The 18,350-nt window shown below is 51.5% G+C and overlaps 1 protein-coding gene across 37 annotated transcripts in view; it reads right to left on the bottom strand.

The window, feature by feature from the left end:
• FLCN (folliculin) overlaps positions 1 to 18,350 on the bottom strand; it is a 32,189-nt gene that overhangs the window by 13,016 nt on the left and 823 nt on the right. For 9 of the 37 annotated variants that reach the window (XR_004743049.3, XR_013535328.1, XR_004743048.3 and 6 more), the window contains exons 2-5: positions 10,460 to 10,732; positions 8,486 to 8,632; positions 5,338 to 5,559; positions 4,193 to 4,353 (exon numbers count right to left, since the gene is read on the bottom strand). Coding sequence is in view for 25 of the 37 variants with exons in the window: in XM_017968940.4 (XP_017824429.3) it covers positions 4,193 to 4,353; positions 5,338 to 5,559; positions 8,486 to 8,632; positions 10,460 to 10,708 (779 nt within the window). In the remaining 12 variants the exon portion in view is untranslated. Of the gene's footprint in view, positions 1 to 4,192; positions 4,354 to 5,337; positions 5,560 to 8,485; positions 8,633 to 10,459; positions 10,733 to 11,145; positions 11,321 to 13,972; positions 14,064 to 15,247; positions 15,372 to 18,350 lie in introns of all 37 variants that reach the window. The other 28 variants (XR_013535333.1, XR_013535332.1, XR_013535334.1 and 25 more) reach the window with 7 other exon arrangements.

Here is an 18,350-nt window from a genome sequence, read left to right on the forward strand (position 1 = left end):
GGCCAGGCGCAGTGGCTCACGCCTGTAATCCCAACACTTTGAGGCCGAGGCACGTGGGTCACCTGTGGGAGTTTGAGACCAGCCTAACCAAGGTGGAGAAACCCAGTCTCTACTAAAAATACAAAATTAGCTGGGCATGGTGGTGGGTGCCTGTAATCCCAGCTACTTAGGAGACCGAGGCGGGAGACTCACTTGAACCCGGGAGGTGGAGGCTGCAGTGAGCAGAGATTGTGCCATTGCACTCTAGCTTGGGCAACAAGAGTGAAACTCCAACTCAAAATAAATAAATACATATATAAATAAAAAGAAAATATAAGAATAAAAGAGCACCACAAGGGCACAACCAGCCAGATCCCACGGGCAGGCAATTCCACAAGCCAGTGACCAAGGTTCTTCAACAGGCAGCATGGGAGAAACTGGGAGGGGAGGGGATGTGAGGAGGAGCTGTTCTAGCCAGAGAGACTTTGGGTGCTGCTGCGACACCAATGCAGTCACTTGTGAGACAAAAGAGGAAACTGACAAGGGCTTGCACCCTGGAGAACACTCAGGAATCTGTCCATTTTGTTGGACATGATCACCGTATGGTGACTGTATTTATGACTGGAATGATACAACTCAGATTTCCTTTAAAAAAAAAAATTCCAGGCCATGAGCAGTGGCTCAAACCTGTAATCCCAGTACTTTGGGGGGCTGAGGGGGTCAAGGGGGAGGATTGCTTGAGGCCAGGAGTTCAAGACCAGCCTCAGCGACATAGCAAGGTCCAGTCTCTACAAAAAATGAAAACATCAGCCGGGCGCGGTGGCTCACACCTGTAATCTCAGCACTTCGGGAGGCCGAGGCGGGTGGATCACGAGGTCAAGAGATCGAGACCATTCTGGTCAACATGGTGAAACCCTGTCTCTACTAAAAATACAAAAAAATAGGCCAGGCGTGGTGGCTCAAGCCTATAATCCCAGCAGTTTGGGAGGCCGAGGCAGGTGGATCATGAGGTCAACAGATCGAGACCATCCTGGTCAACATGGTGAAACCCCGTCTCTACTAAAAATACAAAAAATTAGCTGGGCATGGTGGTGCATGCCTTTAATCCCAGCTACTCAGGAGTCTGAGGCAGGAGAATTGCCTGAACCCAGGAGGCAGAGGTTGCAGTGAGCCGAGATCATGCCATTGCACTCCAGCCTGGGTAACAAGAACGAAACTCTGTCCCAAAAAAAAAAATACAAAAAATTAGCTGGGCACAGTGGCGTGTGCCTGTAATCCCAGCTACTCAGAAGGCTGAAGCAGGAGAATTGCCTGAACCCAGGAGGCAGAGGTTGCAGTGAGCCGAGATCGCGCCATTGCACTCCAGCCTGGGTAACGAGAGCAAAACTCCGTCTCAAAAAAAAAAGAAAACATGAGCTGGGTGTGGTGGTGTATGCCTGTAGTCCTAGCTCCTCAGAAGGCTGGGGCAGTAGGTGTGCATGGGTCTAGACTGCACCACTGCACCCCTGCCCAGGCAGCGACTAAAACCAGCAAACAAATAAGAAAACCCCAGCCAGGCATGGTGGCTCAAGCCTGTACTCTCAGATACTCAGGAGGCCAAGAAAGGAAGATGACTTGAGCCCTGGAGTTCAAGCCCAGCCTGAACATAGCAAGACTCCTGCCAAAAAAGGGTTACGCACAGTGCCTCATGCATATAATCCCAGCACTTTGGGAGGCCGAGGCAGAAGGATCACTTGAGGTCAGAATTTCAAGACCAGTCCGTGCAGCATAGTGAGATCCCATCTCTACAAGAATAAAAAAGACAAAAACTCCAGGAAAAAAAGTGACAACAGAAGAAAAAGCAGGAAAATGCTCATAACCACCAACACTGGAGGACAGGAATGGAGGCTGACTAAAGCTTATTCTTTGGGTCTGCTTGAAAATTTTAATAGTAAAATGATTTTTAAAATACAGGGGAGGCTGGGCACGGTGGCTCATGCCTGTAATCCCAGTACTTTGGGAGTCCAAGGTAGGTGGATCACCTGAGCTCAGGTGTTTAAGACCAGCCTGGGCAACACAGCGAAACCACGCCTCTACTAAAAATACAAAAATTAGCTGCCATAGCAGTGGATGCCTGTAATCCCAGCTACTCCAGAGACTGAGACAGGAAAATCACCTGCCTGGGAGGCAGAGGTTGTAGTGAGCCAAGATTGTGCCACTGCACTTCAGCCTGGGCGACAGAACAATACTGTGTCTCATAAAAAATTAAAATAAATAAAATAAAATAAAAAAAGGGGGAAGCTAAGAGAGTAGATCTGAAGTCTTCTCACCACACAAGAAAGGAAAAGTATACAAGGTAAAGCATGTTAAGGAGCCTGATTTAACTGCTCCCTGTTGCACATTTATTAAAACTTCATGTTACACACCATAAAATATACACAATTTTTACCTGTCAATTCAATTTTTTTTTTTTTAGACAGAGTCTCACTGTCGCCCAGGCTGGAGTGCAGTGGCTCACTGCAACCTCTGCCTTTCGAGTCAAGTCATTCTCCTGCCTCAGCCTCCCGAGTAGCTGGGACTACAGGCGCCTGCCACCACACCAGGCTAATTTTTGTATTTTTAGTAAAGACAGGGTTTTACCATATTGGCCAGGCTGGTCTCGAACTCCTGACCTCAAGGGATCCGCCTGCCTTAGCCTCCCAAAGTGCTGGGATTATAGGTGTGAGCGACCGCACCCTACCTAAAATATATTAAGCTGTGTACTAGAGCCCCAGCTACCTGGGGGCTTAAGCCTGGCAGTCTGAGGCTGTGGTGTGCTATGGTCACACCTGTGAATAGCCACTGCACTCCAGCCTGGGCAACATAGTGAGACCCTGTCTCTAAAAGAGAAAAAAATTAAAGTGCTGGGTGAAAGGGTCACTTGAGTCAGTAAGTTTGAGGCCAGCCTGGGCAACATAGTAAGACTTCGTCTCTACAAAACAACTTTATTTTTATTTTATTTTATTTTGAGACAGAGTTTCGCTCGTTACCCAGGCTGGAGTGCAATGGCACGATCTCGGCTCACCGCAACCTCCGCCTCCTGGGTTCAGGCAATTCTCCTGCCTCAGCCTCCCGAGTAGCTGGGATTACAGGCTTGCACCACCATGCCCAGCTATTAACAACTTTAACAGAGGGGAATTAGCTGATGCTTTCCCTGTCTGCCCACAGATCCTTAGGAGCTGCACTCACAGGCCTACCCCGAGGGGCCTGATCCACCCAAGATCAGATTTACACATGAAATCCTAGACTTCGAGCTGGTGCTGCATAGGAATGAGAATCTGGGGCTGGAGCTTTTGGAAGGAGGGAGTATATTCTGCTGTGGGATGAACAGAAGCCACTGCTGGCCGGAAGACAGACCAGACTGCTGTTTTGTTTTTGTTTTTTCTTTTTTTCTTTGAGAGGGAGTCTCACTCTGTCATCAGGCTGGAGCACAGTGACACGATCTCTTCTCACTGCAATCTCTGCCTCCCGGGTTCAAGCATTTCTCCTGCCTCAGCCTGCTGAGTAGCTGGGATCACAGGCGTGTGCCACCATGCATGGTTAATTTTTTTGTATTTTTAATACTCGGGGTTTCACCGTGTTGGCGAGGCTGGTCTCACACTCCTGACCTCATGATCCGCCTGCCTTGGCCTCCCAAAGTGCTGGATTTACAACCATGAGCCACCGTGCCTGGCCTTTTCTTCCTTTTTTTAGAGGCAGGGTCCCACTCTGTCACCCAGGCTGGAGTGCAGTGGTGTAATCATGGTTCTCCTGGGCTCAAGCAACCCTACCGTCACAGCCTCCTGAGTAGCTGGGGCAACAGGTGCATGCCATCATACTTGGGTAGTTTTGTTCATTTTTTTGTAGCCAGGGGTCTATGTTGCCCAGGCTGGTCTTGAACTCCTGGGCTCAAGGGATTCTCTAATCTTGGCCTCCCAAAGTGTTGGCATTACAGGCTCAGACATTGCGTTTTCATATCACTGGGAAATGAATTCCACCTCAATACATTTTCTGCACACTCAGGGAAAAAGACCCAGAGAACAAGGATTCTCAGCCCAGATCTGTGCTCACTGACAAGTGCCCACAGGCCAGTGCTCCTAGCAGAGGCAGCAAGAAAACTCAGCTACGGACTGTTCTCCCAAATCTGTGGATGAGCCAACCAATGTGTCGTGACTGCTCTATCCTAACAGCTGCCAAAAGCGGAGATGCCCGTTACCAGGCAAAGGAGGTGTGCAGGCATGCCCACAAGTTGTCATCACTTGTCAGTGACGTCAGTGAGCGGGCGGCATTGCCGTTCCTCTGGTGCAGGAATGGTGTGAAGGCTGTGTTCATCCTCTGCGCACGCTGTGGGCATCCAAACTGCTCTGCCTCAAACACCTGAAATGCAAAGGGAAGGGATGGCATCTTTAAGCCAAAGGTGCCAGCAGCCTGGACCCCCACTCGTTCATAGCCAACTCCAGGACCTGACTCCTGGACATAGTCCCACTGCACTCTCTCCATGCAGAACACTCAAAGTGCCACCAGTCGAATCGTTCCCAACAGCATGGCTCTGCCCCCAACCCAGCTAGATCAGGAGCCACCTGAGAACAGGAATTGGCTGAGTTTCTCCTGTCCCCTTCCTAACAAGCAACCCGAGGCACCCAGGGGGATTCTCATTGAGTGGCCATTTGCGCTGCTGCCCACCTGTCTCTACCTCCCCGTCCAGATGCACTACTCAGACCCTTGGCTGAGGGACATGTGGCTCTGGCCAACGAGCTGAGAGAAACAAGGCACCCCAGCACCCTCCGTGCTTCTGGAGGGCAGAAGGAGCAACACTTCTATACAGCTGCTGCTCTGCCTGCCAGGATGACCACAGCAAGCAGAGAGAGCCCTGCTCTTATGTATGCGCACAGCATGACAAGAAACAGGCCCTCTGGCTTGAAGGTGCTGTGCTGAGAACTGGGAGCTGTTTGTTATTAGGCACAGCCTAGCTTGGTCTGGCCTGGCCTGAGCCTCAACTCCACAGCTGGAGGTCTACATTTGGTGGTGCAGCTCAATGGGATTAATGGACGTCCATGGGATGAAGGTCAGAGAAAGCAAAGACAGCAGGGAGGAAACTAGGGGTCTGACTGCAGCAAAGACACCAGAGCTGAAGGAGAACAAGGATAATGGGGGCGGGAGAGACCAGTAAAGCAGGCAGAAGGGACTGGGAGTCTCCTCACCATGATCTCCACCCCTGAAGCCAAGAGACCACAATTCACACAGTGCGGTGGACGCAGGTGGAGGGGAATAAGCTCCCAGGTTCCAGGCTTCAACCTTGGCACAGAGTGACTGCTGCAGTGTAGGACCCCTGCCACCCTGCCACCCCGTCTCTGAATTCACCTTGAGCGCCTTGCCCTGGAGCTCGTCGATGATTCCCCGGACCTTCCCCAGCAGGAAGGGCCAGGAGTTGATGAGGTAGATCCGGTCCATCATGATGGTGATGACACTGTACCAGCGCTGGAAGCCCCTGGCCAGGCTGTCCTTGATGAAGAAAGTATGGCTGAACACAAAGCCATGCTGCTCATCTCCGAAGAAGATGGGGCCTTCGCGGCCAGGGCAGACCTGGCGGGAACACCAGCAACTCAGAAACAGCCCTTTCCTCGCTTAGTGACACCAAATCAATGCCTCCTCTTCAGACTTTTCAGTCTGCTGGCACAAATCAGCCAGTGTTAATAACAGGGGAGAGTGGCAGAGTGGAGGCCATGAGAGCCAAGGACTCTGCATCCTTCTGCTCCTGTGATCAAGCTTCCAACAACACTTGTCATCATGGACTGTAAGGGCCAGTAACAAGGTTCATTGCTTTTTTTCCACCTTGAGCCATAAATAACTCCCATGCATGTGTCACACTTCTCCCAGACTCAAATGCACCAACTTACCCAGAGCATGCAGAAGAACCAGCAGATCAAATCAGCCACTGTATTATCCCTGCACTGAAATCTGCATATTTTATTCTTTTTTTTGTTTGTTTTCTTGAGACGGAGTCTTGCTCTGTCTCCCAGGCTGGAGTACAATGGCACAATCTCAGCTCACTGCAACCTCTGCCTTCTGGGTTCAAGCAATTCAGCCTACCAAGTAGCTGGGATTACAGGCGCTGCCATCGCACCCACCTAATTTTTGTATTTTTTACTAAATACGGGATTTTGCTATGTTGGCCAAGCTGGTCTTGAACTCCTGACCTCCGGTGATCCATTCACCTTGACCTCCCAAAGTGCTTGGATTACAGGTGTTAGCCACCATGCCCAGACTTTTAAAAAAATGTTCTTAATAATTAAAATAATAATAATTATTCTTTCTGAGATGGAGTCTCGCTCTTGTCATCCAGTCTGGAGTGCAGTGGTACAATCTCAGCCCACTGCAACCTCTATCTCCTGGGTTTAAGCGATTCTCCTGCCTCAGCTTTCCGAGTAGCTAGGATTACAGGCAGGTGACACCACGCTAATTTTTTTGTATTTTTAGTAGAGACGGGGTTTCACCATGGTGGCCAGGCTGGTTGCGAACTCCTGACCTCAGGTGATCTGCCCACCTCAGCCTCCCAAAGTGCTGGGATTACAGGCGTGAGCCACCATGCCCAGCCCTGCATACTTTATTTATTTATTTATTTTTGGAGACGGAGTCTTGCTCTGTCACCCAGGCTAGAGTGCAGTGGCATGATCTCAGCTTACTGCAACCTCTGCCTCCCAGGTTCAAGTGATTCTCCTGCCTCAGCCTCCCAAGTAGCTGGGACTACAGGCACCCGCCACCATGCCCAGCTAATTTTTGTATTTTTAGCAGTGATGGGGTTTCACCATATTGGCCAGGCTGGTCTTGAACTCCTGACCTTGTGATCCGCCTGCCTCAGCCTCCCAAAGTGCTGGGATTATAGGCGTGAGCCACTGTGCCCAGCCCAGCTTACTTTATTCTCATAAGAGGATTTCAGTCCCTCCTTATGACATACTTACTCTTCCTTAACACACAATTCTAACAGATATGCCCGATGCCTGTGAGCAGACTAGCAGCAAGAAATTAAAAGGAAAGGATGGCTGAGCGCAGGCACACGGCCATATGGAATGAGAACTAACAGCTTGGTGTGTCTAATTGGGTGGACCCGATGATAAGGAAGTTTAGTAACTGAACAACGAATTCTTTGTGACAGACAAAGATCTGAGTTCAGAGTCAAGAGCCACAGCAGCAGCGATGGAGCTTAGGAACAAATCATTTACACCTCAGCAGGCTGAGAGCAGCACGTGACCATGACTGAACCAGGGAATGAGGACCAAGGCAATAAAAAAAGGTGATACTGGCTGGGCGCAGTGGTTCACACCTGTGATCCCAGCACTTTGGGAGGCCAAGGCAGGTGGACCACGAGGTCAAGAGATCGAGACCATCCTGGCCAACATGGTGAAACCTCGGCTCTACTAAAATACAAAGATCAGCTGGGCAGGTGGTGCGTGCCTGTAGTCCCAGCTACTCGGGAGGCTGAGGCAGGAGAATTGCGTGAACCCAGGAAGCAGAGGTTGCAGTGAGCTGAGATTGTGCCATTGCACTCCAGCCTGGTTCCTGAGAACAGAGCAAGAGTCTGTCTCAAAAAAAGAATTAAAAATTAAAAAATAAAATAATAATAGGCCAGGTGCGGTGGCTCACACCTGTAATCCCAGCACTTTGGGAGGCCGAGGCGGGTGGATCACGAGGTCAAGATATCGAGACCATCCTGGTCAACATGGTGAAACCCCGTCTCTACTAAAGATACAAAAAATTAGCTGGGCATGGTGGCGCGTGCCTGTAATCCCAGCTACTCGGGAGGCTGAGGCAGGAGAATTGCCTGAACCCAGGAGGCGGAGGTTGCGGTGAGCCGAGATCGCGCCATTGCACTCCAGCCTGGGTAACAAGAGTGAAACTCCATCTCAAAAAATAAATAAATAAAATAAAATAATAATAAAGAAGTGACAAATAATAAAAGTTTGGTGCTTAAAGTGCAAAGCTAGCACTCATTCAGAAAATGCTCAGCGAATCCAACATGAGATTTATTTTTTTGAGACAGAGTCTCACTCTGTCATCCAGGCTGGAGTGCAATGGCAGGATCTCGGCTCACTGCAATCTCCCGCCTCCCAGGTTCAAGCGATTTTTCTGCCTCAGCCTCCTGAGTAGCTGGGACTACAGGCACATGCACCATGCCCAGCTAATTTTTGTATTTTTTTTTTTTTTTTTTTTAGTAGAGATGGGGTTTCACCATGTTGGCCAGGATGGTCGCAATTTCTTGACCTCGTGATCCACCCGCCTCAACCTCCCAAGTGCTGGGATTATAGGTGTGAGCCACTGTGCCTGGTCAACATGACTTCTGCAATTCTGGACAATGGAGGTGTCCTGTACCCAGTGCTGTGCTGATCCACAGGTCCATCCTGAGAGAGGACCAGCACCTGCCTCCCTGTGCAATGCTGGCTCTGAGCCCACCCAGAGCACCTGGGAGCATGTGAGCTCCCACAAAGCCTGTCTCTGTGGTCATGATGCTCACCTCACAGCTCAGGCTCCGGACGCAGGCCTGGCGGACAATGCTGAAGAGCTGGGGGTGGCTGGGGTGCTGGTGGCTGACATATTTAATGGAGGTCTCTTTATCGTGGCTGATATACCCTGGGTGCCCTGCAGCAAGTGACCGGCAGCCCTGTCCACAAAAAAGGAAAAGAAAATCTGTTAGTTGGGAAGCAGGGCAGCCAACTCTCTTAGGCTTATGCAGATCCAAGCTCAGACAACTCAAGCTATTTTTGTACAAAAATAATTGGCCTCTAGATTTATACTTACCTGAAGATTTAAATGTATCCTAAAGAGGAAAACAGAACACAGAGATCACAGAGACTGCCAGAGGTTGTTCCTAACAGATATTTGCTGAGCGCTTATGAAGCAGGCAACATGAAAAGGGCCCTGCAAGCTCCATCTTATTCAATCCCAGGTGCCACCCTCTCAGGTAATATCAGTGAGAGAAGCCCCATTCTACAGAAGACAAAACTGAGGCTGAGGTGGGAAGTAGCTGGCCCGAGGGTGAGGGGCTCTGTGATGGTAACATTACCCACTTTCTGGGTGATGTTATCCACCCCAGCCTCTGTCCTTGGTCCTGAACTAACATCTGGAAGGGGCCTCAGCCACAGGTGGGAGACCCAATAAACAGTGTGGGCACCAAGCTCCAGAACGTTGCTGTGGCAGCTGAGACCAGCTGCTGCCCCACTGTAGCAGAAGCCACTCCGGTGCTGAGGCTGTGTGCCCTGGAGCTACCCCTACCTCAAGACTGCACAGCTGGGTGCCAGCCAAGCCCCTCCCCACAATGTCACAGGATTCCTCCAAGGGCAACCCCAACACCAGCTCGAGGATGCCCCAGCGGCCTGGCGGCGCCCTCCTTCCCAGGTCTGAGGTGGTCCCCACGCCCCAGTCCTCAAAGGCGTTTCCCACAATGGATGCAGCTTTCACACATCCTCTGCTTCTGCAGAGGAACCAAAAGAACAAGTTGTCAGCTGGGCGCGGTGGCTCACACCTGTAATCCCAGCACTTTGGGAGGCCGAGGCGGGTGGATCACGAGGTCAGGAGATTGAGATTATTCTGGCTAACATGGTGAAACCCCACCTCTACTAAAAATACAAAAATTAGCTGAGCGTGGTGGTACATGTCTGTAGTCCCAGCTGCTCGAGAGGCTGAGGCAGAAGAATTGCTTCAACCTGGGAGGCAGAGTTTGCAGTGAGCTGAGACTGCACCACTGCACTTCAGCCTGGCAACAGAGCATGACTCTGAATCAAAAAAAAAAAGAACAAGTTTGAGTTCCTGTCTGCACTGCAGTGGCAGGTCCAGTACCCAGCCCTGATGTCAGGCCCTAACCCCAGTCCTCTACACAAACAAGTGGCCCACTGGGGAAAACTCACTCATTCCTGAGAGCTCCAAAGCCAGTAGTGATCCACTGAGAACATGGGGTGAGGGTCCTGGGAGCAGGGGGCTTTGGGGACCCATACCCAGAACAGGCTGGAGTGTGTGAACACAAACATGAAGGCTACAGCAGGGAGGCAGAGTGGGTTAAAAAAGCTAGTCGGCCAGGCATGGTGGCTAATACGTATAATCCCAGCATTTTGGGAGGCCGAGGCAGGTGGATCACCTGAGATCAGGAGTTCAAAACCAGCCTCACCAACATGGTGAAACCCCATCTCTATTACATCTCTATTTAAAAAAAAAAAAAAGGCTGGGAGTGGTGGCTCACACCTGTAATCCAAGCACTTTGGAGGCCAAGGCGGGCGGATCACCTGAGGTCAGGAGTTCAAGACCAGCCTGACCATCATGGTGAAATCCTGTCTTTAAAAAAAAAAAAGGAAGCTACAGCCAAGATAAGCAGAACTAAAGGGCCCCTGAGAAGCAGTCTGTCATCCCAGGAGGCCTCATTCATTGCTTTCAGGTCCTCCTGTCCATCCCACACCTACTGCAGGGACAGTAAAACCAAGACCCCAAAGACACTTGCCTCACACATGTCCGACTTTTTGGGCCCCGGGCTGCTGGACTCAACGCTGGCCCCCTCAGCAGGGCTGTGTGCGCGCATCCGGCTGCTCATCTGAATGCCACCTTCCTCTTCCTCCGCCTGCTCGCCCTGGCCAGGGCTGTCTTCATTCCCAGCCCCTTGGGGAAGGGGGGCATGCAGGACCTCCGTGCAGAAGAGAGTGCGGGGCCCATGGAGCTCGCAGAAGTGGCAGAGAGCCACGATGGCATTCATGGTGACTTGGAGACCCCAAGAGGCCTGCGGGGGACAGGGGACATATCAGCTGGCCAGTGCCTTACTCCATGAAACCTCCCCAGTCCCTCTGGGGCACAGGGAGCACCTGGGTGCCATGGGCTTCCTGCCCAGGAGAGGCCACCTGCCTGTTCCCACCGCCCACCGCCAGCACTGCTGGGCACCTGCTTTGCCCCAGTGCTGCATCAGGTGCAGGAGAGAGAAGACGAACTGAGACAGGATAGGGTATTCGTACGGGAGTCACAGCAAATGGGGGAGGGGACGATGTGGAACAATGATCACACAGCTGGGGCTGTGACCGATCCACAGAGCCGACGGTGCAGGGAAGGAATGTCTTCTAGTGATGTGACCGTAGCCAAACATGGCAAATCCCGTGGGAACAAACAGATAAAAGCCCACAGGGAGAGGGTCCAGCTTACCTCCTGTGGGGGTGGGGGATGGGCACAGGAAAATTGCTCCCTCCTGCAAGAGGCCCGGGCAGGGAGTAACCAGATAAGGCGGGAGGAGCCTGGAAGGACTGGCTCACAGGGCCAAGTGAGAGCTGAAGAGTAAGGTGTGTGCTGGGCTGCCCGAGGGGCATGAGGGGTCCAGTGTCTGGAGAGGAGGAGGAGACAGGGTGAGGCTTTAGGAAGCAGATCTTACAGCTCCCCCAGGCCATGGAAAGACCCTGGATGAACACATCAGAGACTGGGGACCCCGACTTTGGGGGACCTGATGAGACATGAGAGGATGTGAATTTCACTTGACAAGGCTCACACTTGTAATCCCAGCACTTTGGGAGGCCGAGGCAGCTGTATAACGAGGTCAGGAGTTCAAGACCAGCCTGACCAATATGATGAAACCTCGTCTCTACAAAAATACAAAAACTAGCCGGGCGTGGTGATGCACACCTGCAATCCTAGCTACTCTGGAGGCTGAGGCAGGAGAATGTCTTGAACCCAGGAGGTGGAAGTTGCAGTGAGCCAAGATCACACCACTGCACTCCAGCCTGTACAACAGAGTGAGACTCCATCTCGAAAAGAAAAGAAAAGTCTCACTCATGCCTATGTGCAGAAAAGATGGCAGGAGCCAGGGTAGAGGTGGGGAACAAGCTGAGGAGCCCCGCTGACTGATCTGAGCAGGAAAGGACAGTGGCCCAGGCCAGGGCCACAGACTGTAAAGCAGCATAGTGTGGGTGGGGCTGCAGAGTGAGGAGGAGAATCAAGCTGAGGAGGAGGCCCATCGAGTGCCTGCTGAGCCTCTGTGGGACAGGACACAGCAGCAGAGCCAAGTGCTGCAGTCAGGGCTGGCGCGTGGGACCTCTGTGAATGGAGCCTTTGCAGGCTCAGAGGTGGAGAAGGGAGGTCAGCTGGCCACAGTGACTGAGCACAGGCAGTGAGGCCGGAGCGGAGCTCCAGGGTCACCCCAGTGACCAGGTAAACAAACGGCTTTAGCAAGGTGGGACTGGAATGTCGCATGGCCTTAAAAAGGAAGGAAATCCTGCCACATGCTGTGAGATAGCTGAAACTAGAGGACACAAGCCAAGTGACTACGCTGGTCCCAAAGGGACAAATACTGTAGGATTCCACTTAAACATGAGGTACCTAGAGTCCTCAAACCCACAGAGACAGCGGAATGGTGGCTGCTGGGGGCTGGGAGGGAAGAGCAGGGCTCAGCTCTGGAGACAGAGGGTGGCGATGGCCGCACAGAACATACTTCATGCCATGGCACTGCATGCCAAGCAGTGGTTCAAATGGCACATTTTAGGACACGTTATTTTACCACAATCTTTTAAAAAGGGGAAGTGGTGACCTGCAGAGCAATGATGAGGTCAAAGGTGACCTCGACAGTTTCCAGTGGAGGAAAACCTCACAGGAGTGGGTACAAACAGCCTTCTAGAGAGTTTCTGTGGCAGAGCCAGCAATGGGACACCTGGTGAGGACATGGAGTCAAGGGAAGCCCCAAGCCTGGCCACAGTACAGCTGGATGCTGGCGGAACCATGTGAGGGCCGAGGGCAGCTGCAGGCACAGTCTGAGGGGCCCCACACATTTGCTGCAGAGGGCTGGCTGCAGTGGCATAAGGCAGTCCACCCTCCTAATGGATATAGGAAGGCCAGAGGAGGCTTTCAAATAGGGGTGCATCACGGGGTTCTGACAGGCAGAGAAGTTGTGGAAACCGGACCACAGAGGCAAATGTGCACAGTGGGGATGGCCACAGCCAATTGTGACAACTTTAATTTAATTGGAGAGGCTGGGTACGGTGGCTTACGCCTGTAATCCCAGCACTTTGGGAAGACAAGGTAGGTGAATCACTTGAGGTCAGGAGTTCGAGACCAGTTTGGCTTTTCAAAAGCAAAGAAGAACCCCATCTGTATTAAAAATACAAAAATTAGCCAGGCATGGTGGTGGGCACCTGTAATCCCAGATACTCAGGAAGCTGAGGCACGAGAATCACTTGAACCTGGGAGGCGAGGTTGCAGTGAACCAAGATCACGCCACTGCATTAGAGCCTGGGCAACAGAGTGAGACTCGGTCTCAAAAACTAAAACAAAAACAAAACAAAACAAAAACTTAGCTGGGTGTGGTGTACGCCTGTAGTCCCAGCTACTTGGGAGGCTGAGGCAGGAGAATCACTTAAACCTGGGAGGCGGAGGTTGCAATCCTAACTACTTGAGAGGCTGAGGTAGGAAAATCACTTGAACCCAGGAGGCGGAGGTTGCAGTGAGCTGAGCTTGCACAACTGCATTCCAGCTTGGGAGACAGAGCAAGACTCCATCTCAAAAAAATAAATAAAATAAAATAAAGAAATAACAAATACACTGGCTAGGACAAATCTTAGCCCTTCTGTCTCACCGGCTGTATCCTGAGTGTTTGCTAGGCACACGCTACTCATGCCACCCCTCTGAACAGCACAGGTCACACAGTATTTCTGCCTTCACAGAAAGCCACACTGGTCAGTCAGACTTGCTTGGGACAATAAGGAATCATGTACATTTCTGAATGCGTCACTGAGTAGTGGACACTGGCCAGGACAGGGAACCCCCACCCCCATTACCGGCCCAAAAGTCAGATGTTCTGTCTTCACTCCTGACAGGCAAGGTGTGGACACAAACATGGCATGGCCTGCCAAAGCCCCTAACTCCAGGAATAAGCAAAGCAGTGAAGTCAGAATGTGCACGGTGGCGGTGGGGCCCCCAGCCAGCCTCCCTGCCAGTGGCCCATGCCTGAAGCCGCTTTTCCAGCGTGCCTGCAAATGCTGCCACCCACCTGACGCTTCTGCAATTGGCTGCTCGGCTGGCACGAGCTGCTATGGCAGCTGTCCTCCTGCCTGAGATATGGCTGAGCGCGAGTGGTCACACTGGGAATGGCAGAGGGAGACAGAAAACAGATATTTGAAGAGAACCTCAGCTGGGCTAGCAGTAAGGCAGGTGTGGAAGTCAGAGAGGGAGATCCTGAGTGTGGGTGGCAGGGAATGGAGGGCTGGTGCTCCTCGGGTGCACTCCACGAGGGAGGCAGGCAGGCAGTAGGAAAGGAGACAAACAGCATTTAAGAGACAGTAGAGGCTGGGTGTGGTGGCTCATGCCTGTAATCCCGGAACTTTGGGAGGCCAAGGTGGGCAGATCACAAAGTCAGGAGTTCAAGACCAGCCTGGCCAATACGGTGAAACCCTGTCTCTGCTAAAAATACAAAAATTAGCCGGGTGTGGTGGTGGGCACCAGTAATCCCAGCTACTAGGGAAGCTGAGGCAGGAGAACCAATTGAAAACTGGAAGGCGGAGGTTGCAGCGAGCCAAAATTGCGCCGCTATACTCCAGCCTGGGTGAAAGAGCGAAACTCCATCTAGAAAAATAAAAATAAAAATAAGAGACGGCAGAACTTCTGCTGGAAAGCCCCGAAGGCTGAACAACGATGCAAGCTGCAGGACGGGAAAGGACAGGGCTGGGGACAAAGGTCAGGAAGTTCCACACACCTTAACCTGGCTTGCTCCTCACCACTTGGCCTCCACTTGCAGGCCCCCTGCACAGAGGACCCCTTGCCAGCCCACCCGAAGAGCTCCCCTCCACCCCGACACCCTCCCCTGCCCTGCTTTGAGTCATAGAGCTCCTCATAGCAGAACTGGGCCTTCACAGTGCCCTTCTGACACACAGGAGGCACCAACTTCACATGTCAGATAAATGAGTGGACTGAGAAGTTACCCTTAGAGAGGCGGCAGGCTTTGTCAAGAAAAGGGGAGGAATCTAGGGGCAGCAGAGGTTAAGGAGCCACAGCTGTGGGGAAGGCCAGAGTCTAGTGGCACAGGAATCAAACAGACTGAGTTTCAATAAAGGACCCACAGGGCTCACCACGGTGAGTGGCTTAACAATCCATTGTATGAGAGGAGATGGGGCGACCACTGATGGAATAAGGAGTAGCAGGACCCAAAGGAAAGGTAAAGGCATTAAGCCCCTAAAAGGGAGCCTAACAAGGTTCCTTCTAGCAAGACATCCACAGGAGAGCAAGCCTGGGCCAAGTCTCAGCCCGCCCGCAGAGCACCCACACTAACCTGCTACTCAGTGGAGGCCACTGCCAAATGGGTCAGGCATGGTGGCGGCATACATCCTTAAAGATCTGGCATTTTCAAGGTAAGAGAAAAAAAATCACAGCTAATTCTTAGAGGCCTCTGTAGCCTGAAAAAAAAAAATGTGAGCAGTTTACAGCCAGTCTCAAATGAGGACATCTCGAATGAGGATGTAGACACTCCCCAGGGTTCTGAATGGCTTAGCAGGCCACGAACCTTCTGAGCAGAGCTGACAACAAGGTGACATGGAAGGTGACACGGCAGCTGACGTAGCCGAACCCTTTACCTCTGAAACACTCTAAAGCAGTATTTGATAAAGGATGTCTGTATTTGTTTAAAGATGGAGTCGAGGCCAGCTTAGTAGCTCAAGCTTGTAATCCCAACACTTTGGGAGGCCAAGGCAAGAGGATTGCTTCAGCCCATGAGTTCAAGACTGCCTTAGGTAACAAAATAAGACCCTGTCTCTACAAAAAAAATTTTTTTTTAAGTAGAGGAGGCGAGGCGCGGTAGCTCACGCCTATAATCTATAATCCCAGCACTTTCAGAGGCTGAGGAGTGTGGATCACCAGGTCAGGAGATGGAGACCAGCCTGGCTAACACAGTGAAACCCAATCTCTACTAAACATACAAAAAATTAGCTGGGCATGGTGGCACAGGCCTGTAGTCCCAGCTATTAGGGAGGATGAGGCAGGAAAACCGCTTGAACCTGGGAGGTGGGGGTTGCAGTGAGCCGAGACTGCCCCCCTGGACTCCAGCCTGGGCAACAGAGCGAGACTCCGTCTCAAAAAAAAAAAAAATTAGCCAGGCGTGGTGACACACACCTCTAGTCCAAGCTACTTGGGGGACTAAGTTGGGAGGATCACTTGAGCCTGGGAGGTCAAGGCTGCATTGAGCCATGACTAAACCACTGCACTCCAGCCTGGGTGACTGAGCAAGTCGTCTTTCTTACAGGGTTGCTCTGGCAGCATCTACATCACACCAATTACCTTTCAGCTGTAGGTCTGGCAGTTTCCTCCTCAAATGGGAGAGGGAAACCAGAGGCAGTGTTGCCAAGGACTTCCCAGCACCCAGGGCCAACGTGGGCTAATCTTTGTTTTTTGGTGGCAGAGTCTCATTCTGTTGCCCAGGCTGGAGTGCAGTGGCATGATCTCAGCTCACTGCCACCTCCAGCTCCCAGGTTCAAGTGATTCTCCTGCCTCAGCTTCCCAAGTAACTGGAATTACAGGCGTGTGCCACCATGCCCAGATTATTTTTGTATTTTTAGTAGAGAAAGGGTTTCGCCATGTTGGCCAGGCTGGTCTCGAACTCCTGACCTCAGGTGATCCTACCTTGGCCTCCCAAAGTGGGATTACAGGCGTGAGCCACCGCACCCTGCCAAAACTTGGGCTCCTCTTACTCATTTTTCCTTTTAATGAAAAGCACTCGCCAATGCAGTGACTTAAGCCTGTAATCCCTGAACTTTGGGAGGCTGAGAAGAGCAGATCACCAGAGGTCAGGAGTTTGAGACCAGCCAGGCCAACATGGTGAAACCCAGCCTCCACTAAAAATACAAAAATTAGCCAGGCCTGGTGGCACATGCCTGTAGTCTCACCTACTCAAGGAGAATCACTTGAACCTGGAAGTGGAGGTAGCAGTGAGCTGAGATCACGCCACTGCACTCCAGCCTGGGTGACAGAGTGAGATTGTCTCAAAAAAAAAAAAAGGCACTTGTTGGGCGAGAGCTCTGACTCCATGGATCATGCATGCCAGAGGCCCAGGTAGCCCCTGAAAGAGAGGGAGGTGCCCTAGAGAGCACTTAGCTTTGTGGTCATGGGAGCCTGTCCTCACCAGCCAGGTGACACCAAATGTTACCGGACCTCTCTGAATACTACCCAAAAGCTGAGAAACAGAGGCCTCTCAGGATTCACACTACACATGGAATCAGAATTCTGGGCAGCGTGAGATCAGTTCTTTACTCACTCTTCAATTCCAATCTCTACCAGGTGTTTGCTGAAGAAAACAAACTGGTTTGAGTATGTCTCACGAGTCTTTGTTTCCAACAAGCTTTCCAGAACCTACGGAGGAAACTGAAATTTCCTGGCTGAATCTCTTCATCATCCCACCCAAAGACAGTATTCAAATTCCCTGATGTGGTAGTCTGTCCACATCCCCCTCCCACAATGGCTGAGTCCCGGACCTGGACAGTGACCTACTTCACCACCTGACCTGTGGTGTGCCCTGGCCCTGGGTCTATTTCACCCCTACTTCCTATGGTCTTTTCATAGCACCATGGAGAATAAAAGAGGACACTAAGGGCACTCTATAAATAAGGCACTATAATGGCTCTTAACCAGCAGGGGACAACAAAAAAAAAAAATACTTTTTTGTTTTCCTTGAAACAGAGTCTCACTCTGTCACCAGGCTGGAGTGCAATGACACAATCTCGACTGACTGCAACCTCCGACTTCCTAGTTCTCCTGCCTCAGTCTCCCGAGTAGCTAGGATTACAGGCATAAGCCACCATGCCCAGCTATTTTTTTTTTTTTTTTGAGACAACTTCTCGATCTGTTGCCAGCCTGAGGCTGGGGTGCAGCGGCACGATCTCAGCTTACTGCAACCTCCGCCTCCCAGATGCAAGTGATTCTCCTGCCTCAGCTTCCCAAGCAGCTGGGACTACAGGTGCATACCACCACGCCCAGCTAATTTTTTGTATTTTTAGTAGAGACAAGGCTTCAACAAGTTGGTGAGGATGGTCTCCATCTCTTGACCTCGTGTTCCACCCACCTCGGCCTCCCAAAGTGCTGGGATTACAGGCGTCAGCCACCACACCCTGCAGATACAAACCTTCTATAACTAGTCTCCCACTGGGGAGCCTCATGAAGTCAGCAGCTGGGATTCCCAACAAGCCCAGGGTGAAAAGTTCTGCAGGGGAGTACTGCCAGCTCAGACCCACTCTCACTGTGGTTCTATTTCCACCATTCCCTGGGATTTCCATTCACAGAGCTCCCTGATATTGGACACTAGAAGGGCAAACACAGTGTCACCTGCCACTATTACTCAATTTTGATGACCACGGTGATAATCTGGCAGTAAACTGGCTGTGGCCAAA

The sequence above is a fragment of the Callithrix jacchus genome, chromosome 5 (genome assembly GCF_049354715.1).
Source record: "Callithrix jacchus isolate 240 chromosome 5, calJac240_pri, whole genome shotgun sequence".
In the NCBI taxonomy this organism is placed as follows: domain Eukaryota; kingdom Metazoa; phylum Chordata; class Mammalia; order Primates; family Cebidae; genus Callithrix; species Callithrix jacchus.